The sequence below is a fragment of the Coturnix japonica genome, unplaced genomic scaffold (assembly GCF_054131305.1).
Source record: "Coturnix japonica strain WE unplaced genomic scaffold, WE-NBRP24 Scf109, whole genome shotgun sequence".
In the NCBI taxonomy this organism is placed as follows: domain Eukaryota; kingdom Metazoa; phylum Chordata; class Aves; order Galliformes; family Phasianidae; genus Coturnix; species Coturnix japonica.
This window is the reverse complement of record NW_028189012.1, coordinates 237,916-265,878: the sequence shown is the minus strand read 5'-3', so window position 1 is coordinate 265,878 and position 27,963 is coordinate 237,916. Positions and strand designations below refer to the sequence as shown.

At 51.5% G+C, this 27,963-nt stretch overlaps 3 protein-coding genes and 1 long non-coding RNA gene across 6 annotated transcripts in view; 2 read left to right on the top strand and 2 right to left on the bottom strand.

Moving 5' to 3' along the window:
* Window positions 1–231: 231 nt before the first annotated feature.
* On the bottom strand, window positions 232–22,665 carry CAPN1 (calpain 1). 3 transcript variants are annotated; one of them, XM_085535163.1, is made up of 23 exons: window positions 22,647–22,665; window positions 20,191–20,229; window positions 17,143–17,416; window positions 15,800–15,869; window positions 15,010–15,128; window positions 13,849–13,982; window positions 13,599–13,767; window positions 13,063–13,146; window positions 12,904–12,989; window positions 12,744–12,818; window positions 12,210–12,370; window positions 11,157–11,332; window positions 9,978–9,989; window positions 9,213–9,424; window positions 8,144–8,183; window positions 6,370–6,435; window positions 5,458–5,515; window positions 5,221–5,285; window positions 4,798–4,866; window positions 2,341–2,419; window positions 2,117–2,233; window positions 1,509–1,567; window positions 232–500 (listed from the first exon to the last, which is right to left on the bottom strand). In XM_085535163.1, exons 3-23 carry the CDS (start codon window positions 17,407–17,409, stop codon window positions 474–476), a joined length of 2,145 nt encoding a protein of 714 aa, XP_085391289.1. In that variant the 5' UTR covers window positions 17,410–17,416; window positions 20,191–20,229; window positions 22,647–22,665; the 3' UTR covers window positions 232–473. The 3 variants fall into 3 exon arrangements, with proteins under 3 accessions (XP_085391289.1, XP_085391288.1, XP_085391290.1); XM_085535162.1 differs by lacking the exon at window positions 22,647–22,665 and having other exon boundaries at window positions 20,191–20,331; XM_085535164.1 differs by lacking the exons at window positions 9,978–9,989; window positions 22,647–22,665 and having other exon boundaries at window positions 20,191–20,331.
* LOC146751242 (uncharacterized) lies at window positions 10,002–10,991 on the bottom strand (the record flags this gene model as incomplete). Its single annotated transcript, XM_085535172.1, has 1 exon — window positions 10,002–10,991. A coding segment is annotated over one exon (990 nt), but the record flags the coding sequence as incomplete, so codon positions are not given.
* Window positions 22,666–24,122: 1,457 nt separating the features above from the next.
* LOC146751241 (uncharacterized) lies at window positions 24,123–25,386 on the top strand. Its single transcript, XR_014941766.1, has 2 exons — window positions 24,123–24,236; window positions 25,236–25,386. It is a non-coding gene; the product is annotated as an uncharacterized LOC146751241 (long non-coding RNA).
* A 2,154-nt stretch (window positions 25,387–27,540) lies between these two features.
* Window positions 27,541–27,963, top strand: part of LOC146751240 (uncharacterized) — a 14,362-nt gene continuing 13,939 nt past the window's right edge. Inside the window, exon 1 of the mRNA XM_085535165.1 lies at window positions 27,541–27,581. The gene's annotated coding sequence lies outside the window, so the exon portion shown is untranslated. The remainder of the gene's footprint in view (window positions 27,582–27,963) is intronic.

The window sequence follows — 27,963 nt, the reverse complement described above, 5'->3', positions numbered from 1 at the left end:
AAATAGGGGAAAAAAAAAGGGAAATAGGGGGGAAATGGGGGAAAATAGGGGGGAAATTGGGGAAAAGAGGGGGAATAGGGGAAATAGAGGAGGAAATGGGGGGGAATGGGGGGGAAATAGGGGGGAAAATGGGGAGGAAATAGGGGAAATAGGGGGGAAATAGGTGGGAAATGGGGTTAAAAGGGGGAAATAGGGCAGAGGTTGGGGTTAACGGGCACTTTGGGGTTTCTATGGGGTTTTTGGGGTAGAAAACTAAGTGCACCAGGCAGGAGATCCCTGATTCGCTGCCATCCCAAAGCAAAACCCTGCTGAGGTGACGGAAACGGCGACGATTTGACCCAAAATGCGGCTGTGGGGTCGCGGTGCTTTGGGGTCGGTGCTGCTTTGGGGTCAGTGCTGCTTTGGGGTCGGCCTTGCTTTGCTTTGGGGTCGGCGTTGCTTTGCTTTGGGGTCAGTGTTGTCCTATGGGAGGCTCAGGCGAACATGGTGAGCTGAAGCCACTGTGGGGACAATGGGGGGGCAATGAGACCCCAAAAGGAAGAAAGAACCCCAAAATGGCCCCAAATAACCCCAAAATGGCCCCAAATAACCCCAAAATGGCCCCAAATGGGACCAAATTGGGGGTCGATGAAGCCCAAATGGACCCCAAATGGACCCGAATGAACCCAAATGAGCCCAAAAGACCCCAAAGACCCCAAAATGAGCCCAAAAAGCCCCAAAATGAACCCAAAATGAGCCCAAAAGGACTCAAAATGAAACCCCAAATGCCCCCATGTGACCCCAAATGACCCAAAAGACCCCAAAATGAGCCCAAAATGACCCAAAATACCCCAAAATGAGCCCAAAATGACCCAAAAGACCACAAAAGACCCAAAATGAGCCCAAAACACCCCAAAACACCCCAAAATGACCCCAAAAGACCCCAAAATGAAACCCCAAATGCCCCCAAGTGAACCCAAAAGGCCCCAAAAGACCCCAAAATGACCCAAAATGAGCCAAAAGACCCCAAAATGACCCCAAAAGACCCCAAAATGACCCCAAAAGACCCCAAAATGAGCCAAAAGACCCCAAAATGAGCCCAAATGACCCAAAATACCCCAAAATGAGCCCAAATGACCCAAAATACCCCAAAATGACCCAAAAGACCACAAAAGACCCAAAATGAGCCCAAAATGAGCCCAAAAAGCCCCAAAATGAGCCCAAAATGAGCTCGAAAGACCCCAAAATGAGCCCAAAATGAGCCCGAAATGAGCCCGAAAGGACTCAAAATGAAACCCCAAATGCCCCCAAGTGACCCCCAAAGGCCCCAAAATGACCCAAAAGACCCCAAAATGAGCCCAAATGACCCAAAATACCCCAAAACACCCCAAAATGACCCCAAAATGAAACCCCAAATGCCCCCAAGTGACCCCAAAAGGCCCCAAAGACCCCAAAATGACCCAAAACACCCCAAAATGAGCCCAAAATGACCCAAAAGACCCCAAAATGAGCCCAAAATGAGCCCCAACCTGCAACAAGGTGAAGGTGACGACGCCATCTTTGTCCCCATCCATGGCCTGGAAGAACCCTTTTTGGGGGAAAAAAAGGAGATTTTGGGACAGAGAAAAAGTATGGGGAAAATAGGGGTTTTTTGGGGGGCAATTTGCTGCTAAAATTGGTGATTTGGGGTAAAAATGGGGAAAATATCTCAGATTTTGGGGCAAAAAGGGGAAATTTGATGGGAATCAGGAGGTAGAAAATGGCCAAAAATGGTCCAAAAATGGTCCAAAAATGGCCAATTTTTAAGGTGAAAACCCCAAAATGGCACATTCTGTGTGGGATTTTGGGGTCTTTTCTGCTAAAATTGGTGATTTTGGGCAAAAATATCTCAGATTTTGGGGCAAAAAGGGGAAAATTGATGGGATTGGAATGAAGAAAATGGCCTAAAACGACCCCAAAATGGTCCAAAAATGGCCCCAAAATGGTCCAAAAATGGCCCCAAAATGGCCAATTTTTCAGGTGAAAACCCCCAAATTGCTCATTTTCCCGCACGTTCTCCCCTTCCTCCATCCGAAAGTAGCGATTTTTGGCAGCGTGTTGCCCAAAATGTGGGTTTTTAAGAGGAAAAAGCGCTCACGGAACATGGTCTCGAGGCGGACGAGGCAGCAGACGAAGGAGTCGAAGTCGATGGCCAAGTCGGGCTCAGCGTAACGAGTGATGAGCAGCTGGTGCAGCTTTTGGGTCAATTTATAGCCTTTTTGGGGCCAAATAATGGCGGTTAATGGGGGCTGGGGGTGAGGGGGGTGTTTGTTAATGAGGAGGGGGTTAATTAGTGGGTTAATGAGTGGGTTAATTAATGACCTGATGCTTCCAGAGCCATCCGCATCTCGTAGGCGCTGATGCTGCCGGATTTATCCAGGTCGTATTTGCGGAACACGGACTGGGGGGGGGGGGTTTAAAATGGGGAGGGGTCAATAGGACCCCAAAATGGGGGGGGGGTTAAAATGGGGGGGGGACAGTGGGACCCCAAAATGGGGGGGGGGTTAAAGTGGGGGGGATGAAATAACCCCCTCCCCAACCCCCATATCCCCCCCCAGACCCCATAACCCCCCCCAATACCCCATAACCCCCCCAGACCCCATAACCCCCTCCCAATACCCTATATCCCCCCCATAGCCCCCCCCAGACCCCATAACCCCCCCCAGACCCCATAACCCCCTCCCAATACCCCATATCCCCCCCCAGACACCATAACCCCCTCCCCAACCCCCAAATCCCCCTCAGACCCCATAACCCCCTCCCAATACCCCATATCCACCCCTGACCACATAGCCCCCTCCCCAACCCCCATATTCCCCTCCCAGACCTCATAACCCCCCCCAGACCCCATTACCCCCCTCCCAATACCCCATATCCCCCCCAGACCCCATAACCCCCTCCTCTACCCCCATATCAACCCCCAGACCCCATAAACCCCCATAACCCCCCATAACCCCCTCCCAATACCCCATAACCCCCCATATCCCCCCCAGACCCCATAACCCCTCCCAATACCCCATATCCCCCCCCAGACCCCATAAACCCCCATAACCCCCTCCCAATACCCTATATCCTCCCCATAACCCCCCCAGACCCCATTACCCCCCCTAAGACCCCATAACCCCCCCTGACCCCATAACCCTCCATATCCCCGCCCAGACCCCATAACCCCCTCCCAATACCCCATAACCCCCAGACCCAAAACCCCCCCAGACCCCATAACCCCCCCAGACCCCATAACCCCCCCAGACCCCATAGCCCCCCCAGACCCCATAGCCCCCCCAGACCCCATATCCCCGCCCAGACCCCATAACCCCTCCCCAACCCCCATATCCCCCCCAGACCCCATAACCCCCCCAATACCCCATAACCCCCCCAATACCCCATAACCCCCCCAGACCCCATAACCCCCCAGACCCCATAACCCCCCCAGACCCCATAACCCCCCCCAATACCCCATAACCCCCCCCAATACCCCATAACCCCCCCTGACCCCATAACCCCCCCAGACCCCATAACCCCCTCCCAATACCCCATATCCACCCCCAGACCCCATAACCCCCTCCCAATACCCCATATCCCCCCCCAGACACCATAACCCCCTCCCCAACCCCCAAATCCCCCTCAGACCCCATAACCCCCTCCCAATACCCCATATCCACCCCTGACCACATAGCCCCCTCACCAACCCCCATAACCCCCTCCCCAACCCCCATATTCCCCTCCCAGACCTCATAACCCCCCCCCAGACCCTATATCCCCCCCAGACCCCATAACCCACCCCCAGACCGCATAACCCCCTCCCAATACCCCATAACCCCCCCCAATATCCCATAACCCCCCAGACCCCATAACCCCCCAGACCCCATAACCCCCCAGACCCCATTACCCCCCCCAATACCCCATATCCAGCCCCAGACCCCATAGCCCCCTCACCAACCCCCATATCCCCCCCAGACCCCATATCCCCCCCCAGACCCCATAACCCCCCTGACCCCATAACCCCCTCCCAATATCCCATAACCCCCTCCCCAACCCCCATATCTCCCCCAGACCCCATAACCCCCCAGACCCCATAACCCCCCCTGACCCCATAACCCCTCCCAATACCCCATATCTCCCCCAGACCCCATTACCCCCCTCCCAATACCCCATATCCCCCCCCAGACCCCATAACCCCCCAGACCCCATTACCCCCCCTAAGACCCCATAACCCCCTCCCAATACCCCATATTCCCCCCCAGACCCCATAACCCCCTCCCAATACCCCATATCCCCCCCAGACACCATAACCCCCCCAGACCCCTCCCAATACCCTATATCCCCCCCATAACCCCCCAATACCCCATAACCCCCCCATATCCCATAACCCCCCCCAATACCCTATATCCCCCCCATAACCCCCCCAGACCCCACAACTCCTCCCAATACCCCATATCCCCCCCAGACCCCATTACCCCCCTCCCAATACCCCATAACCCCTCCAGACCCCATAACCCCCCAGACCCCATAACCCCCCAGACCCCATAACCCCCTCCCAATACCCCATATCCACCCCTGACCACATAGCCCCCTCCTCTACCCCCATATCCCCCCCCAGACCCCATAACCCCCCCCAATATCCCATACCCCCCCCAGACCCCATAACCCCCACCCAATACCCCATATCCCCCCCATATCCCCCCCAGACCCCATAACCCCCCAGACCCCATAACCCCCTCCCAATACCCTATATCCCCCCATAACCCCTCAGACCCCATAACCCCCCATATCCCCCACCAGGTAATTGCGGATCCTGTTCCACAGGACATTGAACTCCACCAGCCCCAACTTCCCGTTCCCATCTTTCTATGGGGGGGGGAGAATTAAGGAGAAATAAAGAGATTTTGGGACAGAACCCATAAAAAAACCCCAAAGTGTGGGGAAAAAAACCCCATAAGGAGCAAAAAGCCCCAAAATAGATGAAAAAAGCCCCAAAATGAGGCTGAAAAACACTAAAAATTGAAGAAAAAAACCCTAAAAATTGAAGAAAAAAAACCTAAAAATTGAAGAAAAAAACCCTAAAAATTGAAGAAAAAACCCTAAAAATTGAAGGAAAAAACCCCAAAAGTGGTTAAAAAAGAGCCTAAAAAATGATGGGAAAAGCCCGAAATGAGAGGAAAATGATCAAAATGAGAAGAAATGCCCCAAAATAAAGGATACGTCCATCAGGTTGACCATACAGCGACACGACTCCAGGCTGAACCCTTTGGTCCGAAGGTCTTTATCTGAACCCCAGAAAAAAACCCCAAAAAGCCCCGATTTCAACCCAAAAAAAAAGGAAGGCAGAAAGTGCCGCCTTTCTTTGTTGCGGGCCTCAACAAATGAACCGTTTTGGGGTGTTTTCAGCCCAAAATGGGGCTGTTTCCCCCCCCCCCCCCCCCCTTGATTTGGGCTCACGTTTAGCGATGATGCGGTTCAGGATCGTCTGCAGCTCCGTGACGCTGATCTCCATGTCCTATAGGGGACATAATAATAACCCCATAATATCCCCATAATAACCCCATAACCTATAGGGGAAATGGGGCACATCCCATAAGAACCCCATAACCTATAGGGGAAATGGGGCACATCCCATAAGAACCCCATAACCTATAGGGGATGTGGGTCCCATAATAACCCCATAACCTATAGGGGAAATAGGGCACATCCCATAATAACCCCATAACCTATAGGGGAAATGGGGCACATCCCATAAGAACCCCATAACCTATAGGGGAAATGGGGCACATCCCATAATAATCCCATAACCTATAGGGGCTGTGGGTCCCATAATAATCCCATAACCTATAGGGGAAATGGGGCACATCCCATAAGAACCCCATAACCTATAGGGGAAATGGGGCACATCCCATAAGAACCCCATAACCTATAGGGGAAATGGGGCACATCCCATAATAACCCCATAACCTATAGGGGCTGTGGGTCCCATAATAATCCCATAACCTATAGGGGAAATGGGGCACATCCCATAATAACCCCATAACCTATAGGGGTGTGGGTCCCATAGGGCTGTACTGCATCCCATAATAATCCCATAACCTATAGGGGCTGTGGGTCCCATAATAGTCCCCATAACCTATAGGGCTTCTGGGGTTTGGATCCCATAGGGTTGTATCCTTTGGTTCCCATAGGAGGATATGGGGTGCAGTTCCTATATGGGGTGCTGTTCCTATAGGATATGGGGTGCAGTTCCTATAGGGGGCGCTATTCCTATAAGAGGATATGGGGTGCAGTTCCTATAGGGGGCGCTATGGGGCGCTGTTCCTATAGGATGATATGGGGTTCGGTCCCTATATATGGGGCGCTCACCGGCCCCGCCAGCTGCTTGAAGAGCTGCTTGAAGTTGTCATCGATTTCGCCTTCGGACAGCACTTTCTGGGGGAAAAAAGGGCAGTTTTGGGCAAAAGGAAAAGGAAATGGGAAGGGGGGGAAGGCTGGGGGGGGGGGGGGGAATGGGGTTTTGGGGGAGAAAATGGGTATTTAGGGGAAAAACTGGGGGTTTGGGGGAAATAGGGGATTTGGGGGGGGGGAATATGGGGTTTTGGGGGGAAAATATGGGATTTTTGGGGGGAAATAGAGGTTTTTTGTGGGCAAACTGGAGGTTTTGGGGGGGAATAGGGCTTTTTTGGGGGGGAAATGGGGTTTGGCGGATAAATATGGGATATTTTGGGGGGTAATAGGGGATTTTGGGGGGAGAAATAGGGGATTTTGGGGGGGAAATAGGGATTTTTGGGGAAAAATATGGGATTTTTGTGGAGAAATAGAGGATTTTGGGGGAAAAATATGGGATTTTTGTGGAGAAATAGAGGATTTTTGGGGAAAAATATGGGATTTTTGGGGGGAAATAAGAGTTTTTTTGTGGGGAAATTGGAGGTTTTGGGGGGGAAATAAGGTTTTTGGGGGAAATATGGGCTTTTTTGGGGGGGAACTGGGGTTTGGGGGAGAAATATGGGATATTTTGGGGGGGAAATAGGGGTTTTGGGGGGTAAATAGGCTTTTTTGGGGGAAATAGGGGTTTTGGGGGGGAAATAGGGGGGTTTTGTGGGGAAAACAGGGTTTTTTGGGGAAAAATATGGGATTTTGGGGGGAAATAAGAGTTTTTTGTGGGGAAATTGGAGGTTTTTGGGAGGAAATAGGGTTTTTTTGGGGGGAAATGGGGCTTGGGGGAGAAGTATGGGATATTTTGGGGGGGAAATAGGTTTTTTGGGGGGGAAATAGGGTTTTTTGGGGAAAAATATGGGATTTTTGTGGAGAAATAGAGGATTTTTGGGGAAAAATATGGGATTTTTGGGGGGAAATAGGAGTTTTTTTGTGGGGAAATTGGAGGTTTTGTGGGGAAATAGGGTTTTTGGGGGGAATATGGGCTTTTATTGGGGGGGAGATGGGGTTTGGGGGAGAAATATGGGATATTTTGGGGGGGAAATATGGGGTTTTGGGGGGTAAATAGGCTTTTTTGGGGGATATAGGGGTTTGGGGGGGAAAATAGGGTTTTTTGGGGAAAAATATGGGATTTTTGGGGGGAAATAAGAGTTTTTTTCTGGGGAAATTGAAGGTTTTGGGGGGGAAATAGGGTTTTTGGGGGGAATATGGGTTTTTTTTGGGGGGGAAATGGGGTTTGGGGGAGAAATATGGGATATTTTGGGGGGGAAATGAGGGACTTTGGCGGGTAAATAGGTTTTTTTGGGGGAAATAGGGGTTTTGGGGGGGAAAATAGGTTTTTTGGGGGAAAAATATGGGATTTTGTGGGGAAATAAGAGTTTTTTAGTGGGGAAATTGGAGGTTTTTGGGGAGGAAATAGGGTTTTTTGGGGGGAAATGGGGCTTGGGGGAGAAATATGGGATATTTTGGGGTGGAAATATGGGTTTTTGGGGGAAAATATGGGATGTTTTGGGGGGAAATGAGGGACTTTGGCGGGTAAATAGTTTTTTCGGGGGGAAATAGGGGTTTTGGGGGGGAAATAGGGGATTTTTGTGGGGATATAGGGGATTTTGGAGGGTAAATGGGGTTTTTTGGGGGGGAAATTGGGGTTTTTTTGGGGGGGAAATAGGGGATTTGGGGAGGAAATAGGGTTGAAAGGCTTCACCTCATCAGGGAGCTTGGCCTCGATTTTGTCGTCCATTTCTCTATGGAGAGAAACAGGAATGAGAAACCACGGGAATGAATGGATGGATGGATGAATGGATGGATGAATGAATGAATGAATGAATGGATGAAGCAATGAATGAATGGATGGGAAATAATGGGTGGGAATGGATGGAGGGAGGGATGAAGAATAAATGAATGAATGAATGAATGAATGAATGAATGAATGGAATGGGGGGGTTCGTTATCGCTAACGAAGGGATGGAGGGGGGGGTTAATTATTGCTAATGAAGGGATGGAGGGGGGGGTCCATTATCACTAATGAAGGTGTTAATTATCACTAGCGAAGGAAGCTCACTCACTCAGTGCCATGGGATGGAGGGGGGGGTTCGTTATCGCTAACGAAGGGATGGGGGGGGGGGGGGGGGTTCATTATCACTAATGAAGGGATGGGGGGGGGGGGTTCATTATCACTAACGAAGGAGCTCAATCAGTGCCATGGGATGGAGGGGGGGGTTCATTATTGCTAACGAAGGGATGGGGATCGATGGAGGGTTAATTATCACTAAGGAAGGTGTTAATTATTACTAACGAAGGAGCTCACTCAGTGCCATGGGATGGGGGGGGAGTTCGTTATCACTAAAGAAGGGATGGGGATGGATGGGGGTGTTAATTATCACTAAGGCAGGTGTTAATTATGGCTAACGAAGGCGCCCACTCAGTGCCAGTGGAGAGGGGTTGTAAGTTATTGCTAACGAAGGGGTGGATGGGGGGGTTCATTATCACTAATGAAGGAGCTCACTCAGTGCCATGGGATGGAGGGGGGGGTTCGTTATCACTAACGAAGGAGGTTCACTCAGTGCCATGGGGTGGTGGGGGTGGTTAATTATCGTTAACAGAGGGATGGAGGGGGGGGGGGGGTTCATTATCACTAACGAAGGGATGGCTCACTCAGTGCCAGTGGAGAGGGGTTGTAAGTTATCAAAGTTATCACTAACAAAGGAATGTGGGGGGGGGTTTGTTATCACTAATGAAGGTGTTAATTATGGCTAACGAAGCATCTCACTCACTCGGTGCCCGCTCTCTTCTCGGAGAACACCCTGAGCACAAAGTCCCCCTCCTTGTTGGGCTCGAAGGTGGACGGAACCACGACGTACTCGCCGGGCGGGAGCCGCAGCCGCGAGCTGACCTCGCGCAGGTTGATGAACTGCTCCGAGCGCGCGCGGGACGCGTTGGACAGGAAGAAATCGCGGGGGAGATGGAGACCCGACACACCGACGTGCTGGGGGGGATAAGGGGAGTGGGAGGGGGTACGGGGTGGGGGGGTGTGAATTGGGGGGGTGGGGGTTTGGGAGGGGGGTGGGGGTCTGAATTGAGGGGCTGGGGGGTTGGAGGGGGGGTGGGGGTCTGAATTGAGGGGGTGGGTGTCTGAATTGGGGGGGTGGGGGTCTGAATTGGGGGGGGTGGGGTCTGAATTGGGGGGGGTGGGGGTTTGGGAGGGGGGTGGGGGTCTGAATTGGGGGGGTGGGGGTCTGAATTGAGGGGATGGGGGGTTGGAGGGGGGGTGGGGGTCTGAATTGAGGGGGGTGGGGTCTGAATTGAGGGGGGTGGGGGTCTGAATTGAGGGGGTGGGGGTCTGAATTGAGGGTGGTGGGGGTCTGAATTGAGGGGGTGGGGGTCTGAATTGAGGGGGTGGGGGTCTGAATTGAGGGGGGTGGGGGTCTGAATTGTGGAGTGGGGGTTTGGGGGGGGGTCTGAATTGGGGGGGTGAGGGGGTCTGAATTGAGGGGGTGGGGTCTGAATTGGGGGGGGTGGGGGTTTGGGGGTGTACGGACCTCGGGGGGAACCTGCAGGGGGAAAGAGGAGAGATGGTGAGTGTGGGGGGTGGGGAGACAGGGACAGACAGATGGGGACAGACAGGGACCAACAGACAGGGACAGACAGACAGACAAGGATGGACAGACAGGAAGACAGGCAGGGACAAACAGGGACAGACAGACAGATGGGGACGGACAGACAGGAAGACAGGCAGGGACCAATAGACAGACAGATGGGGACAGACAGACAGACAAGAAGGGACAGAGACAAGGAGGGATGGCCAGGGACAGACACACTGACAGGCAGGCAGGGATAAGATGGATGGGGACAGACAGACAGACAGAGACCAACAGACAGGCAGGGACAGAGACAAGGAGGGATGGACAGGAAGACAGGCAGGAACAGACAGACATACAGAGACAGACAGACAGAGACCAACAGACAGGGACCAATAGACAGACAGGGACAGACAGACAGACAAGAAGGGACAGAGCCAAGGAGGGACAGACAGAGTGACAGGCAGGGACAGACAGACAGACAGACAAGGACCAAGAGACAGACAAGGATGGACAGAGCCAAGGAGGGACAGACAGACTGACAGGGACAGACAGACAGGCCAGGAGGTGACAGGTAGAAAGGCAATGGAGACAGAGGGAGGCAGACAGACAGACAGACAGGTGAGAGGGCAGTGGACAGACAGACAGACAGATGGACGAGAGGTGTGAAGGTATGAAGGGGAGAGGGTGGCAGACAGACAGACAGACAAGCAGCAGACGGCCAGAAGGACAAGCAGCAGACAGACAGACGGACAGATGGACAGACAGATGGATGGATGGACAGATGGACAGACAGATAGATGGACAGATGATGGACAGACAGATAGATGGACAGACAGACGGATGGACGGACAGACGGATGGATGGACAGATGGACAGACAGATAGATGGACAGATGATGGACAGACAGATAGATGGACAGACAGACAGACGGACAAACGGATGGACAGATGGACAGACAGATAGATGGACAGATGATGGACAGACAGATAGATGGACAGACAGACAGACGGATGGACAGACGGACAAACGGATGGACAGATGGACAGACAGATAGATGGACAGATGATGGACAGACAGATAGATGGACAGACAGACAGACGGACGGACAGACGGACAAACGGATGGACAGATGGACACCTCATAGACAGCGAAGCCGATGGTCTCCATGTCCTTCCCGTAGCGGCGCTCCCGCCGTCGGTGCTTCTGCATGAGGGCCAGCAGGAAGCTGCAGCCCGGCTCACGGCCACCAACATCGTCGTCATCGTCAACCTCCTCCAGGCAGATCTTGAACTGAGGGTTGATCCAAAAGGTGGCTGCGGGGGGGGGGAAATGGGGTAAAATAGGGGGAAAAGGGGAAGGAAAAAGGGGGGAATGAAGGAGGAGGGGGGAGAAGGGAAGGGAAGGAGGAGGAGTGATGGGGAAACAAGAGGAAGGGGGGAAAGGAAGAGGAAGGGGGAAATAAAAGGAGGAAGAGGGAGGGGGAAAGAGAAAGGAGGAGAAATAATGAAGGGGAGGAAGTGGAAAAGGGGGAAAGGGAGGATGGAGGGGGAAAAGGAAGAAGGAAAAGGATGAGGAAGGGGGAAGAGGAAGAAGGAAGGGGAAAAAGGGGAAGGGGGAAAGGGAAAAGGAAGGGGAAAGAGGATGAGGAAGGGGAAAGAGGGAATGGGGTGAGAAGAGGGAGGGGAAGAAGAGGAAGAAGAGGAAGAGGGAGAGGAAGAAGAAGGAGAGGAAGAGGGAGAAGAAGAAAAGGGAGAAGAGGGAGGGGAAGAAGAGAGAGGAAGAAGAGGGAGAAGAGGAAGAGGAAGGAGAGGGAGGGGAAGAAGAAGGAGGGGAAGAAGAGGGAGAAGAGGGAGAGGAAGAAGAGGGAGGGGAGGAAGAGGGAGGGGAGGAAGAGGGAGGGGAGGAAGAGGGAGAAGAAGAAAAGGGAGAAGAGGGAGGGGAAGAAGAGGAAGAAGAGGGAGAAGAGGAAGAGGGAGAGGAAGAAGAGGGAGGGGAGGAAGAGGGAGAAGAGGGAGAGGAATAAGAGGAAGAAGAAGGAGAAGAAAAAGAGGAAGAGGGAGAGAAGAAGAGGGAGGGGAAGAAGAGAGAGGAAGGAGAGGGAGAAGAGGAAGAAGAGGGAGAGGAAGAGGGAGGGGAGGAAGAGGAAGAGGAAGAAGAGGGAGGGCAAAGGCAGGCACAGAGGAAGCAGACCCGGGTAGTTCCTGCAGCCGCCGGCCGTGCTGCCGCGCCGCCAGGAGCCGTCGTAGAGCTTGGTGTTCCACTTGCGGAACTTGTGGGACTGCAGCGCGTCGGGGGTGAGGTTACAGATCTCCAGGCGCGTGAATTCCCGAAGGAAATCCCGGAATGACATCCTGCGGGGCAGGGGAAAGCACAGCACGGGGTCACAGCACCGCTACATGGGGCCCAGCCCACATTAACCCCATCATTTGGGGCTAAATCACCTCTAAAAGGTCCCAATCCCCCATTAACCCCATTATTTGGGGTTACAGCACCTCTACATGGAACCCAGCCCACATTAACCCTGTTCTTTGGGGTTAAATCACCTCTACATGGAACCCAGCCCACATTAACCCTGTTCTTTGGAGTTAAATCACCTCTACAAGGTCCCCATCCCCACTTACCCCCATTCCTTTGGTAGCAAATCACCTCAAAAAGGTGTTTTTTTTCCCCTAATTTCAGGGCACAAAATGGTGAAGAAAAGTGTTTTTGATGAAGTTTCCTTACCAGAACTCGCCATCCTCCATTCTCACCATCAACTGCTGCCTCAACGCCGGCTCCACCGCGTTCCATTCAGACGAGCTGTGACAACCAACAGCCACCAGCTCCGTGACCCCCAATTAATTAACACCCCATTAATTAACCCTAACGAAGGGCACGGCCTCACTTATCGCTCCAGGCTCCAGTCCACTCCACTTCTCCCCACGGGTTGCGCATACGGATCAGCCCCAGCGACTGCCCACGGTAGCTGATCTATAAAGGGCCCCCATTGAGAACCAGGACCCAAAAATGGGGGATTTCACCCCAAAACGACAGCAGCTCTCACCTGCTTGGCTCCGGTCACTGAATAGGCATGGCCCTTCACCAGCTTCTTGAAGGTCACCGCCTCCATGTCGAAGGCGCTCGTTATCTGGGGGGCAATGAGATGTTTGGGGCTCAAATCACACTATTTCCCCTCCATTCCCTTTCCCCCCCCACTCCTTTCTTCCCTCTTTGCCCATTTTTCCCCCTTATTTCCCGATTTTCCCCCTTTTTCTCCTTTTCTCCCTTTTCTCACCCTCATTTTCCCCCTTTCTCCCATCTTCTTTTCTCCCTTCTTCCCCTTTTCTCCCCATTTCCCCCCTTTTACTCTTTTCTCCCCCATTTTCTCTCCCTTCCCCTATTCTTCCCTATTTCCCCCTTTTTCCCCCCCTTCTTTTCCACTCCCCCCATCTTCCTCCCCCTCTCCCCACTCTCTCATTCTCCTTCTCACCTCTTCCTTTCCCCCTTTCCCTTTACCATTCCCCCCCCTTTCCTCTCCCCCCCTCCCCCTTTTCTCCCCCCCCCCAAAAACGCCTTTTTTGTCCCCAAAACGAAGCTCACATCAATGGAGCAGCCCAGGAGGGATCCCCTGTCCAACGCCTTCAGGATGATCTGGTAGAGATCCTGGGGGGGTTTCCGCAGGTCGTACCACTCCGTCACCCCCCCAGTGAAATCCTCAAAGCCTTCCGAGGTGCTGCCGCCCGACAGAGCTTCATAGCAGCCGTTCACCCTACGGGATGTGGATGTTCGGAGCTATTTTTGGGGTGTTTTGGCCCAAAATGAAGGTGGGTTTTGGGGTGGGGGGTTGTACTTGGCGTAGGCTTTCTCCAGCAAAGCGCTCCAGAACTCGGTGCCCTCGGCGGAGTGGACGAAGAGCAGTTTGCCGTCCTTGGTGGGCAGGTAATCGTCCACCACCACGTCCTGCCACTCACCAAACTGCCAGATCTGGGGGGGAAGAGGAGGGAGGGAAGGAGGAAGGAGAAGGGAAAGGAGGAGGAAGGGGGGGGGGAGGGAAGGAGGGAGGAAAAGGGAAGGGGGGAGGAAGGGGGGAAGGAGGAAAGAGAAGGGAGGGAGGGAAGGAGGAGAAGGGAAAGAAGGAGGAAGGGGGGAGGAAGCAGGGAGGGAGGGTATGGAGGAGGGAGAGGGGAAGGAAGGAGGGAGGGGGGGAGGAAGGAAGGAAAGTAGGAGGAAGGAGAGGGGAAGGAAGGAGGAGGAAGAGGAGGAAGGCAAGCGGGAGGAGGAGGAAAGGAGGAGGAAGGACAGAGGGGGAGGAAGGAAAAGGAAAGGAGGAGGAAGAGGAAGGAGGAAGAAGAGGAGGAAGGAGGAGGAAGAGAATGGAAGGAGGAAAAGAAGGAAGACGGAAGAGGGAGGAGGAAGAGGAGGAAGAGGAGGAAGAGGAGGAAGAGGAGGAAGAGGAGGAAGGGGAGGAAGGCAAGGGGGAGGAAGGAAAAGGAAAGGAGGAAGAGGGGGAGAAAAGACAAGGAAGGAAGGAGGAGGAAGAGGAGGAAGAGGAAGGACAGAGGGGGAGGAAGGAAGAGGAAAGGAGGAGGAAGAGAATGGAAGGAGGAAAAGAAGGAAGAAGCAGCACAGAGGAAGAGGATGAAGGTGCCCCCCAGGCTGTGAATTCTCCCCTTTTCCCCCCTAAGGGGAGCTGAGCCCTGTTTGCTGGGCACTAATTAACTAATTAACCCGCCCTTCTTTCACTCCAGCAGTAATGAACAGGCAGAACCTAATGAAGCAGCTGTGGATCCTCATCCCCAGGAGAAACGTGGGGTTATTTTGAGGGGGAAACACCCATTTCTGGGCCCCCACCCTGCAGCGCCCAACCCCAGAGGGTGATTCATTGCTGCAACGCGCCCGCGGCATCGGGCGGCGTCACAAAGGGATAGAAACCCGTTTTGGGGTAAAAAACACCCCAATGAGCCCCCCAAAAAATCATATTTTGGGGTGAGGGGGGTTTGAAGGAACAAACCTGGAAGTGGAAGATCCCGGCGTAGCCGTTCTGGAAGCTCTGCCCATGGGGAACCACGCGGTGCAGGATGGTCTCATTCAGGGTTAGGGATGCGATGGCAGCCAGCAACCAGCAGTCACCTGTGGGTTTGGGGGGAAAAAAGGGGTTTTTGGGGCAGCTGGTGCTTCCCTGGAGGGTCCTCATGGGCTGGGGGTGTTTAGGGGAGCTCACGGTGGTGATATGGGGTGGAGAGGGGAGGGAATTCAATCCATCGAGCTGTGATTGGGAATAATTGGCTGCAATGCTTGCAAAGAAAACGACCCCAAAATGGGCCAAAAAAATCCCAAAATGGGCCAAAAAAATCTCCCAAATGGGCAGGAAAAAAGACAATACAAAAAGTGCAGAAAATGACCCCAAAATGGGCAGAAAAATGACTCCGAACACTTGCAATTGTCAACTTCGACCCCAAAATGATGACCATCCCAATATGATGACCCCAAAATTGACAACACTGACACCAAAACTGGCATCATTGACCCCAAAATTGTCAATGCTGACCTCAAAATTGACAACATCGACCCCAAAATTGCCAACATTGACCCCAAAATCGTCAACATCAACTTCAAAATAGTCAACATTGACTCCAAAATTGTCAATATTGACCCCAAAATCATCAACATTGACCCCAAAATCGTCCACACTGACCCCACTACTGTTCAACATTGACCCCAAAACTGTCGATTTTGACCCCAAAGTCTCCAATGTAGGGTAAAAAGTGTCAATGAGTGAAGGATGGTGCTGTTTTCCCTACCCAGCGCCCCCTGGCAGATGTCGGTGCGTGTGGCTCCATCCACGATGAACTGAGGGTGTCGACACAGCTCCTGGATGGCAAAAAGAAGGGAAAACAACCCAAAATCAGGAGGAAAAAGACCAGATTTGGGATATTTCACCCCCTTTTGAATAGCAGAATGGAGGGTTTTTCAGCGATTATAACATGGGTTATAAGAGATCAATAAGATTATAAGAGTTCAGTAGGGTTATAAGAGATCAATAGGGTTATAAAAAATCAATAGGGTTATAAGAGATCAATAAGAAGATGATGGAATTAATATGGGTTATAAGAAATCAATAGGATTATAAGAAATCAATAGGGTTATAAGAGATCAATAAGAAGGCGATGGAATTAACATGGGTTATAAGAAATCAATAGGATTATAAGAGATCAATAGGGTTACAAGAAATCAATACGGTTATGAAAGATCAATTGGGTTATAAGAGATCAATAGGATTATAAGAGTTCAGTAGGGTTATAAGAGTTCAATAGGGTTATAAAAGATCAATAGGGTTATAAAAGATCAATAGGGTTATAAGAAATCAATAGGGTTATAAGAGATCAATAGGGTTATAAGAGATCAATAGCATTATAAGAGATCAATAGGGTTATAAAAGATCAATAAGAAGATGATGGAATTAATATGGGTTATAAGAGATCAATAGGAAGGAGATGGAATTAATATGGGATATAAGAGATGAACAGGGTTATAAGAGATCAATAGGGTTATAAGAGATCAATAGGGTTATAAGAGATCAATAGGGTTATAAGAGATCAATAGGAAGATGATGAAATTAATATGGGTTATAGAGATCAATAGGGTTATAAGAGATCAATAGGGCTATAAGAGATCAATAAGGTTATAAGAGATCAAAAGGGTTATAAGAAATCAATAGGAAGATGATGGAATTAATATGGGTTATAAGAGATCAATAGGGTATAAGAGATCAATAGGAAAATGATGGAATTAATATGGGTTATAGGAGATCAATAGGAAGATGATGGAATTGATATGGGTTATAAGAGATTAATAGGGTTATAAGAGATCAATAAGAAAGCGATGGAATTAATATGGGTTATAAGAAATTAATAGGGTTATAAGAGATCAATAGGATTATAAGAGAACAACAGGATTATAAGAGATCAATAAGAAAGCGATGGAATTAATATGGGTTATAAGAGATCAATAAGAAGGTGACGGGTTATAAGAGATCAATAGGAAAGTGATGGAATCGGGTTAATTGCTGTGTTAAACGACGTGTTAATTACAGGATTAATTGCTGTGTTAAACGATGTGTTAATTCCACCCCTCGTTAACTCACCGTCGGCCTCTTCCACGTCACCCCTCGTGTTTTAGAAGAGCCGGGTCCGAGCTCTTTAAACCCCAAAGACGAGGCCGAAGGAGGGAAGGTCTCATCCCTGAAGAGGGTCCCGTCCTGCAGGCACCGATCCCGCAGCGCCGCGTAATCCTGCCCTCGGAACCGCAGCGCGTTCTGGTGCTGACCCAAACCCAGCGCCTTGGCTCGCTGCCGCTGGACCTGCGCCGACACCCCGGTGCAATACACCGCCACTACGGGCTCCTCCGCCATCGGCCGCCTGAGAAATGGGGGGAAAAAAGGGGAAATGGGTTAAAAGTGGCCATAGGGAGCGGAGTTTGTGCAGAGCTGTGGGGTGGGGTGAGGTGTTTTGAGACATTTGGGGACCGGAAAGTTCTGCCAAGTGGATGAAAATGCCCCAAAATGAGCCCGAATCTCACTGTCCTTTTTCATCCTGCCTCAAAATGAACTCAAATCTCCTAAACCTTTTTCATCCCATCTGTTCACAGACCCCAAAATGGACCAAAATAACCCAAATTCACCCCAAAATCCCCTTCTGGCCCTACACTACAAACCCCTTTTTCATCCCATCTGTCCACAGACCTGAAAATGGACCAAAATACCCCAAATTTACCCCAAAATCCCCTTTGGGTTCCACACAACACATTCTTCTTCACCCCATCTGCTCACAGGCCCCAAAATGGACCAAAATAGCCCAAATTCACCCCAAAATCCCCTTCTGGCCCTACACTACAAACCCCTTTTTCACCCCATCTGCACAAAGACCCCAAAATGGACCAAAATACCCCCAAATCACCCCAAAATCCCCTTCTGGCCCCACACAACAAATCCCTTTTCCACCCCATCTGCTCACAGACCCCAAAATGGACCAAAATAGCCCCAAATCACCCCAAAATCCCCTTCTGGCCCCACACAACAAACCCTTTTTTTACCCCATCTGCTTGCAGACCCCAAAATGGACCAAAAGAAGGGGATTTGGGGGTGAATTTGGGCTATTTTGGTCCATTTTGGGGCCTGTGAGCAGATGGGGTGAAAAAGGGATTTGTCATATGGGGCCAGAAGGGGATTTTGGGGTGAATTTGGGGTATTTTGGGGCATTTTGGTCCATTTTGGGTCCTGTGAGCAGATGGGGTGAAAAAGGGGTTTGTCATATAGGGCCAGAAGGGGATTTTGGGGTGAATTTGGGGTGTTTTGGGGCATTTTGGTCCATTTTGGGTCCTGTGAGCAGATGGGGTGAAAGAGGGTTTTGTTGTGTGGGGTCAGAGGGTAAATTTGGGGTAAATGTGTGGGATTTTGGTGCCGGGAAGTGGTGGTTTTTAGGGGGGAAGCAGGGAAAGCCATTGGATCCCATTGCGGCCCCACAGCAGCTGTTGGGAAGCTGCAACCTGAGCAGGAGCCCAAAATAGCAGCGTTTAACCTCATAGGAACCAGCTACAATTAACAGGATCTGTTAATTAATTAAGTGTATGCATGCGTTAATTAAAAGCGTTAATTAGGAAAGAAAAAGGAAGGATCCTCCCGCCCCCAAAAAGGGGCTGGATTTAAAGGGAAACAGCCCCAAAAGTGTATAGAGGGCGGCTCCGTGTCGTTAATTAGGCTTAACGAGGCACTTTGTGGGGGGGTTAATTAGGGAGGGAGGTTCGTTAGGCATTAATTAGTGCTGGGGTGGGGGGGAGGTATTGATGGTAATGCTGACCCCAAAGCGTGGCCAGGAAGAGTTTGGGGTGGGCACCCCAAAATGTCCCATAAATGAATGGTTCTGTAAGGAATCCCGTGGGATCTGTGACCCAAAATCGCCCAAATTCAGCCCAAAATGAAGGAGGGGGAGGGGTCGACCCCAGGACACCCCCCCCCCCCAACCATCCCCCTCGCCCAAGAAGCATTTTGGGGTGAGATCGAGGCCTCATAAACCTGTAATGGGGGCAACTTCCATCCCTTACATACCCCAACCCAATTAAAAGCCCCAATTAACAAAGACCCCATTAATGAGGATCCCATTAATGAGAGATCCCATTAATGAAGACCCCACTAATGAAGACCCCATTAATGAGATCCCATTAATGAAAGCCCCATTAATGAATGATCCCATTAACGAGGACCCCATTAATGAAGACCAAAGGGCCAAATAAGCCAGTTTTGGGGCCAAAATAACCCAGTTTGGGGGGAAATATACCAAATTTTGGGGCCAAAGAACCCAATTCTGGGTCCAAAGAACCCCATTTTGGGGCCAAATACCCAAACCCGGACCCAAAGAACCCAATTTTCATGCCAAAAAAACCTTATTCTGGGGCCATAGAACCCAATTTCGGTGCTAAAAAACCTCATTTTGGGGCCAAAATAAGACAATTTTTGGGCCACGGGACCCGATTTAGGAGCAAAAAAAACCAATTTTGGGCCAAAATAACCCCATGCTGGGGCCAAATAACCCAGTTTTGGGGCCAAAAGAACCCAATTTTAGGGCCACAGGGCCCATTTTTAGGGTCACAGAACCCAATTTTGGGGTTGATTAACCAAAACTGGCTCTTTTTGCCCCATTTCAGAGGGCAAAGCATCCCAGCAGGTGCTGCCGTTCACCCTCCTACCAGCACTTCCCCCATAGAAAGAGAAGGGGGAAATAAAAACCCCGAGCCAAAAAGACATAAAAACGGGCAAAAAAAGGCCAAATGTAAAGGTCAAAAGTTGAAAAACCCCAAATCTTTCCTATTTAACCCCAAAACTTGTTTCCCATACAACTCCTTCTCAGTCCGGAACAGCATTCAGCCCCAAACACGGAACTATAACGCTCCCAACCCCAAAACCCTGCAAAACACCCCCAAATCACGCTGCTTTTTGGTCCACTTTTACTTTGGTTCTTGGTTTGTTTGCCCCCAAAATGCTGCTTTTTTACCCCAATTTCCTGCCCCCCATCCAGGGTTGTGTAAGGAACCCCCCCCCCCCTTCCTTCACCCTCCCCATAGGGATCGATTTGGGGAGGGGGATCCCCTATAGGATGTGTTGGTTATGGGACCGGGGGGGGTCACGGCGGGGACGTACCTCTGTTTTATCTATGGGGGGGGTCAGCGAGCTGGAAAACTGCAGTTTTGGGGTAAAAAGAAGCAAAATGAGAACTCTTCCTTAAGCCGCAGGGTGGAGGCCGGGCTGCACCAACACCCCTCCCCTCCCCCCCATAATGAGACTCCTCCCCACACGCTCCGCCCCAAAGGAAGGGCTGGGTGTGTATATCGGGGGGGGGGAAGGGGTTTTGGGGTGATTTTGGGGTGGTTTGTGGGGTTTTGGAGGTTGGTTGAAGGCTGTTGGGGTTGTGTTGCATTGCTGCAGTGCTGTATTGCTGCAATGGGGGGGGGGGGGGCGGGACGTGTGTGGGGTTGGGGCGTGTGTGCACATGTGTGTGGGGCTGGGACATGTGTGTATGTGGGTGTGTGTGGGGCTGGGACATGTATGTGGGGTTGGGACATGCGTGTACATGTGGGTGTGTGCAGGGTTGGGACATGTATGTGGGGTTGGGACATGTGTGTATGTAGGTGTGTGTGGGGTTAGGACATGTATGTGGGGTTGGGACATGTATGTGGGGCTGGGACATGTGTGTATGTGGGTGTGTGCAGGGCTGGGACATGTATGTGGGGTTGGGACATGTGTGTACATGTGGGTGTGTGTGGGGCTGGGACATGTATGTGGGGCTGGGACATGTGTGTACATGTGGGTGTGTGTGGGGCTGGGACATGTATGTGGGGTTGGGACATGTGTGTATGTGGGTGTGTGTGGGGCTGGGACATGTATGTGGGGTTGGGACATGTGTGTATATGTGGGTGTGTGTGGGGCTGGGACATGTGTGTGGGGTTGGAACATGTATGTGGGGTTAGAACATGTATGTGGGGCTGGGACATGTGTGTACATGTGGGTGTGTGTGGGGCTGGGACATGTATGTGGGGTTGGGACATGTGTATATGTGGGTGTGTGTTGGGTTGAGACATGTATGTGGGGCTGGGATGTGTATGTGGGGTTAGAACATGTGTATATGTGGGTGCGTGTGTGGTTGGGACATGTATGTGGGGCTGGGACATGTATGTACATGTGGGTGTGTGTGGGGCTGGGACATGTATGTGGGGCTGGGACATGTATGTACATGTGGGTGTATGTGGGGCTGGGACATGTATGTGGGGTTAGAACATGTGTGTATATGTGGGTGTGTGTGGGGCTGGGACATGTATGTGGGGTTGGGACGTGTGTATGTGGGTGTGTGTGGGGCTGGGACATGTATGTGGGGCTGGGACATGTGTGTATGTGGGTGTGTGTGGGGCTGGGGCATGTATGTGGGGTTGGGACATGTGTATATGTGGGTGTGTGTGGGGCTGGGACATGTATGTGGGGCTGGGACATGTGTGTATATGTGGGTGTGTGTGGGGCTGGGACATGTATGTGGGGTTGGGGTGTGTGTGCACGTGTGTACATGCATGTGGGGGGGTTGAAATGTGTGTACGTGTGTAGACGTGCGTGGGGTTGAGATGGGCAGGGTTAGGGCACGTGTGACAGTGTGAGACATGTATGACCAGCTGGGACACGTGTACAAAGCCAGGACACACATGTGACCATCTAGGACATGTATGACATGTGTGTGGCCATTTAGAACACGTATGACACATGTATGACTACCTAGGACACATGTATGACACGTGTATGACCATCTGGAACACATGTGACACACTCATGACCATCTGGGACACATGTATGACCGTCTGGGACACATGTTTGACACATGCATGGCCAGCTGGGACACATGTATGACACACGTATGACCAGCTGGGACACGTGTGCAAGGCCAGGACACACATGTGACACATACGTGAGTGTGGATCACGTCTGCAGCCCCCCCACCAACAAAACCCAGCCCTTCCAGCCCCCACACTCCCCATTTTCCCCTTTTCCCCCCCAAATTTGCCCATTTTCCCCCAAATTCCGCTGAGTTTCTCCAACCTGAGGCCAAAAGTGCAAAAATAGTCACTTTTTAATCCTTCATAATGGCTTTTTTTAACCTTTTTGGGGTTTTTTTGGTCCCCCTTTTTTATACACAATCTCATACAGACCCCCCCCTGTGTGAGACACAGACAGACGAGCGACTTTTTGGGGCCAAAAACAGGAGAAAAAGGGCAAAACTGATGGGAAACAGCATCAGATTGGAGGCACTGAGCAGAAATGGAAGAGATTTGGGGTCAGAAATGGCCTTTTTTTCCCCCTCTTCTCATCACGAGTGATAAAAATAGAGCAAACCACCCCAAAACAACACCCCATGTATCAGTAATAAACGGCTCCGTTTGCTGCCGACCCCAAAGAGATTTTGGGTTAAAACCAGCAGAAATCAGCACCGTGAGCCGGGTTGGGTGACACAGACCCCAATCTCAGCCCCCCCCCCCCAGCCCCAAATCGTTCCCATCCCGATGGATTTTTGGGGTGAAATCAACGCGTTTCGGCACCGTTGGGAAGCGGGGACGTACTCTGCAGTGGGAGGATGACCAGGGTGGGCTCCCACGGGGCGCCGCGCTCTTCATCCTCCTCCTCCTCTTCCTCTTGTGGGGCAGCTGGGGGGGGTGGGCAGCAGCGGGGGCAGCTGGAAGGGTGGGGGGTCCCGGGGGTCTCTGCCATAGGAACGAATGGCACCGCTGTGCTGAGGGGGGCGCTCACGGAGCCAGGCCCAGTGAGAGGGATCCGAGGCCATGATCTGAAAATAAGGGGATTTGGTTAAAAATTGGGGGGGGATTAATAGGGTTTGGGGGTTAATAAGGGGGTGGGGGGGGTTATTGGGGGGGGAGAGGAGAAAAGGGGGGATTTGGTTAAAAACTGGGGGGGAGTGAAGGGTTTGGGGGTTAATAAGGGGGTAGGGGGGCAATGGGGGGGGTTGCGGGGGGGGGGAGGAAAAAAGAGGGGATTTGGTTAAAAACTGGGGGGGGATTAATAGGGTTTGGGGGTTAATAGGGGGGTGGGGGGGTATTGGGGGGGAGGAGGAAAAAAGCGGGGATTTGGTTAAAACTGGGGGGGAGTGAAGGGTTTGGGGGTTAATAAGGAGGTAGGGGGGCTAGTGGGGGGGGTTGTGGAGGGGGGGGAGGAAAAAGGAGGGGATTTGGTTAAAAACTGGGGGGGGATTAATAGGGTTTGGGGGTTAATAGGGGGGTGAGGGGGTATTGGGGGGGAGGAAAAAAGCGGGGATTTGGGTTAAAAATTGGGGGAGAGTGAAGGGTTTGGGGGTAATAAGGGGTTGTGGGGGTAATGGGGGGGGGTTGCGGGTGGGGAGGAGGAAAAAGGGGATTTGGTTAAAATTGGGGGGGGGAGTGAAGGTTTTGGGGATTATTAGGGGGTGGGAGGGAATGAGGGGTTGGGGGGTAATGGGAAAGGTGGGGGGAGTGAGGGGTTAAGGGGGTAATAGGGGGTTAATGGGAGGGACTGGGGGGGTAATGGGGGGTGAGAGATTAATGGGGGTGGGGTGAGTGAAGGGTTTTTGGGGTTAATGGAGGGGCATGAGATAATGGGGTGATATAGGGGAAATGGGGTGACATAGGGGGAAATGGGGTTATATAGGGGGAAATGGGGTTATATAGGGGGAAAGGGGCTGGAAATGCAGCAGAAACAAAGAGGGGGTCACTGCAGCTGCACTTGTTCTACATCAAGGCTCAGAACTGGGCGGCAAAGCCCCAAAATGTCACTTTTTAGACTCAAAACTGAGCTCAAATCTCATCCAAATTGCTTCAAAATGGAAACAGATGAGCTAAAAATGATCGTTTTGGTTCTGGATGAGAGATGGGCTGAGTGGGGACAACACACATCTCGAGTCCCATCTCCTCTCCATTCCTCCTCTAGCAAAGGTGATTTTCGGGTGAAAAAGAAGGGATTTTGGGGTGAAACGAGGGGATTTTGGGGCTGACCTCGTCGCAGCAGTGCCTGCTGACGGCTGCCCTGTAGTGCATACGGGCCCACAGGCGATCGCGGCGACGGAGGAAACGGGGGAAGAGCCGGCGCCAGGCTCGGCCCAAAGCCCAAGGGAAGATCCCGTATTTGTGCTCCTCCTCATCCTCCTCCATGTCGTTGGCCAGGTACCTAATGGGGGGAAAGGGGGGATATTTGGGGAGGGGGACCCTCAAACTCTGACCCTATTTGGGTAGGGGGGGGGGGGCAGCCTGAAAGGCCACCCCCAGAATTCAAGGAAAAGAGGCCCAAAATTCAAGGGAAAGAGGCCCAAAATTCAAGGGAAAGAGGCCCAAAATTCAAGGGAAAGAGCCCCAAAAGCCCAACTAATGGCCACCAAGGAGGGAGGAATGGCAAAGCCCACCCCCCCAATTGGGGAAGGGGACCCTAAAAGCCCAATTGGAGAAGGGGGACCCCCCCCCAAACCCCCACCCCAAAAGTGGGAGGGGGAGACACCCGAAACTTCACCCAGCCCCGAGTTTATGGGGAGGGGGGGGGCATTCAAACCCCATCCAGCCCCAAATTGAAGGGGGATGCCCCAAACCCCAATCCAGCCCCAGATCAAGGGGGGGACGACCCTAAACCCCAATCCAGACCCAAATTGAGGGGGGGGGATACCTCTAAACCCCCATCCAGCCTCAAATTGAGGGGGGGATGCCCCCAAACCCCAGTCCAAACTGAGGGGGGGGGACAGACCCAAACCCCATCCAGCCCCAAATTGAGGGGGGGACGACCCTAAACCCCCATTCAGCCCCAAATTGAGGGGGGGACGACCCTAAACCCCCATTCACACCCAAATTGAGGTGGGGGGACACCCCTAAACCCCATCCAGCCCCAAATTGAGGGGGGGGACACCCCTAAACCCCCATCCAGCCCCAAATTGAGGGGGGGACACCCCTAAACCCCCATCCAGCCCCATATTGAGTGGGGACACCCCTAAACCCCCATCCAGCCCCAAATTGAGGGGGGTGACCCCATGAAGCCCCCCACCCAGCCCCAAACTGAGGGCAGAACCCCCCTCCCCCTCAACCCCCATCCAATTGCTGACCACCACAGCCTCATTAGGAAGCCTCATAATTAAGGAGCCAGCTAATTAAATGGAGTGTTAATGAGCCACACACTTACAGGGCAGTGAAGAGGTTGATGCGGGTGTATTCGGCCGTGGGCAGAGCAGCGCGCTTGAAGTAGGTCAGCACCATGGCCAGTAAGTACTGGGGGGGGGGGGCATAAAAAAGAGGGAAAAACACCATAAATAAAGCACAGATTTGGGGCAAAAAAGGGCAAAAGTGGTTAAAAAGGGGCGTGGGGTGATGTTACCTTATCAGAGATCCGATAGCAGACGTCTGTGGAGAGGAATTGCTGCACCACGCTGTCCTCTGGGGGGGGGGAATGAAAGAAGAGGTTAAAGGGGGGGAATATATCAGTTTTTGGGGTGAAAAATGATGATTTTGGGCAATTTTAAGGGAGAAAGGGGGGGTTTGGTGCTTACCCAGCAGGGTGTAAAAGGCCTCACGTTCATGGCGCTGTAAATGGAGGCTCCTGGGGGGGTCCCGGGGGGGTCTCGATGGGGGTGGGGGGGAGGCAGAGGGGGGGTCCATGGTGGTACCCTAAGGAGAAAGAAAAGGGGGGGGGGTTAAAAACTGATCCTTGAAGACCCCTCCCCAAAATACAGCAACCCCCCCCCCAAAGAAACAACAGGAAACCCCCAAAATGAGGAAAAAAAGCTGAATTTCCCCCCTACTTTTGATAGTTCTGACAGGGAATGAAGCAAAAAATGCTTTTTTTCCACACAAATTCCATCTCATGATAGAAAATGAAGCAAAAAGGGCTTTTTTCCCCACTTAATTTATATCTACTGACAGAAAATGAGGTAAAAACCAGCATTTTCGCCCCCAATTTACAAATCCTGACAGAAAATGAAGCAAAAAATGCTTTTTTTCCCACTTAATTTATATTTCCTGAGAGAAAATGAAGCAAAAAATGCTTTTTTTCCACACAAATTACATCTCCTGATAGAAAAAGAAGCAAAAAATGCTTTTTTCCCCACTTAAATTATATTTCCTGACAGAAAATGAGGTAAAAAGTGCTTTTTTTCCACACAAATTACATTTGCTGATAGAAAAAGAAGCAAAAAAAGCTTTTTTCCCCACTTAACTTACATCTATTGACAGAAAATGAGGTAAAAAACAGCATTTTCGCCCCCAATTTACAAATCCTGACAGAAAATGAAGCAAAAAATGCTTTTTTTCCACACAAATTACATTTGCTGATAGAAAAAGAAGCAAAAAGTGCTTTTTTTCCCCACTTAATTTATATTTCCTGACAGAAAATGAGGTAAAAAGTGCTTTTTTTCCACACAAATTCCATCTGCTGATAGAAAAAGAAGCAAAAAGTGCTTTTTTTCCCCACTTAATTTATATTTCCTGACAGAAAATGAGGTAAAAAATGCTTTTTTCCCACACAAATTACATCTGCTGATAGAAAATGAAGCACAAAGGGCTTTTTTCCCCACTTAACTTGCATCTATTGACAGAAAATGAGGTAAAAAACAGCATTTTTGCCCCCAATTTACGAATCCTGACAGAAAACGAGATAAAACAACAAGTTTAATTCTTTCTCCCCACAGTCAAAGGGAAGCGACGCCATTTTCCACCCTTTCCACCCTTTCCACCCCAAAATCCCACTCAAAACCACCACAAAAAGAATCAAAACCGACAGTTTTTAACCCCAAAATGGAATTTAAGGGCACTTTACCTCATTCCGGCCCATTTTTTCCTCAGAAAACCGAAAAATCAGACAATTCTCCTCACAACGACGCAAACGCCTCAGCCGCTCTTCCCGCCATTTTCTTCCCGCCTCTTTTCTCCCCTCAGAGCGGTAGGCGGGACCACGCTTAGCTCCGCCCCCTTCCCTCAAAAACCGCTTCCTATTGGCTGCCCGCCCGCCTCGCCGACCAATCAGGAGCGCGGAGAGGCAAACCACCTGCTCGCCCCTTTTGCCTCACGCGTTGCTGTCCGTCGAAGGCGCGAGGGGCGGGACTTGAGGGTCGGGCAACCAATCAAAATCGAGAGGGAAAGAGAGGGCGTTTCTGATAGGCCGAGCGCCCCAAGGGTTGGCCAATCAGAGCGGACCACGGGGCTTTTAAGAAGGGCCGGCCCTTTGAGTGAGGCAGTTTGGGTCGTACCAAGTGCGGGCACGGAGCGGGGGGGGACGGTTGGATTTATATGTGTAAAACGGAGCGTTTAATGCCGTGATACAGCAGGGGGAGAGTTAGGGGGGATATTTATATTGAGAATAATATAATTAAGGAATTATTTGGGGAGCAGGGGATAAAATGGGGGGTGGGAGGGGTTATGTGTTCCCCCCTGCAAGGAGGGAGAAGTGGTACGGCCCAAACCCGGAAGTGAGGTGATGCATTCCAAGGGGACTTCCGGTAATGGCGGAACGGCGGCGGGGCGGGAGGAGCAGCCGGGGTCGGGGGAGTTAATGGGGTTATAATGGGGTTATAATGGGGTCAATGGGGGGATTAATGGGTCAATGGGGGGTAATAGGGGGGTAATGGGGGTTAATGGGGGGCTGGGCGGCTGGGGGGGGCTGGAGGGGGTGGGATGGGGGGGTGTTTGCAGCCCCCTCCCCTTTTATTGTGCACCCCCCCCACTGTGATCCTATGACCCCATTATATCCCTATAGACCCCGTTATATCCCTATAGACCCCATTATATCCCTATAGACCCCATTATATCCCTATAGACCCCATTATATCCCTATAGACCCCATTATATCCCTATAGACCCCATTATATCCCTATAGACCCCATTATATCCCTATAGACCCCATTATATCCCTATGACCCCA

What these genes read in the sequence shown, in the direction of transcription:
- CAPN1 (XM_085535163.1), bottom strand. Translation starts at nt 17,409, where the DNA reads ATGGCGGAGGAGCCCGTAGTGGCGGTGTATTGCACCGGGGTGTCGGCG. An exon ending in TGACGTGGAAGAGGCCGACG is followed by an intron (nt 15,870 to 17,142) that starts GTGAGTTAACGA and finishes TTTGCCATCCAG; the next exon opens with GAGCTGTGTCGACACCCTCA. An exon ending in CAGTGACCGGAGCCAAGCAG is followed by an intron (nt 12,990 to 13,062) that starts GTGAGAGCTGCT and finishes GGCCCTTTATAG; the next exon opens with ATCAGCTACCGTGGGCAGTC.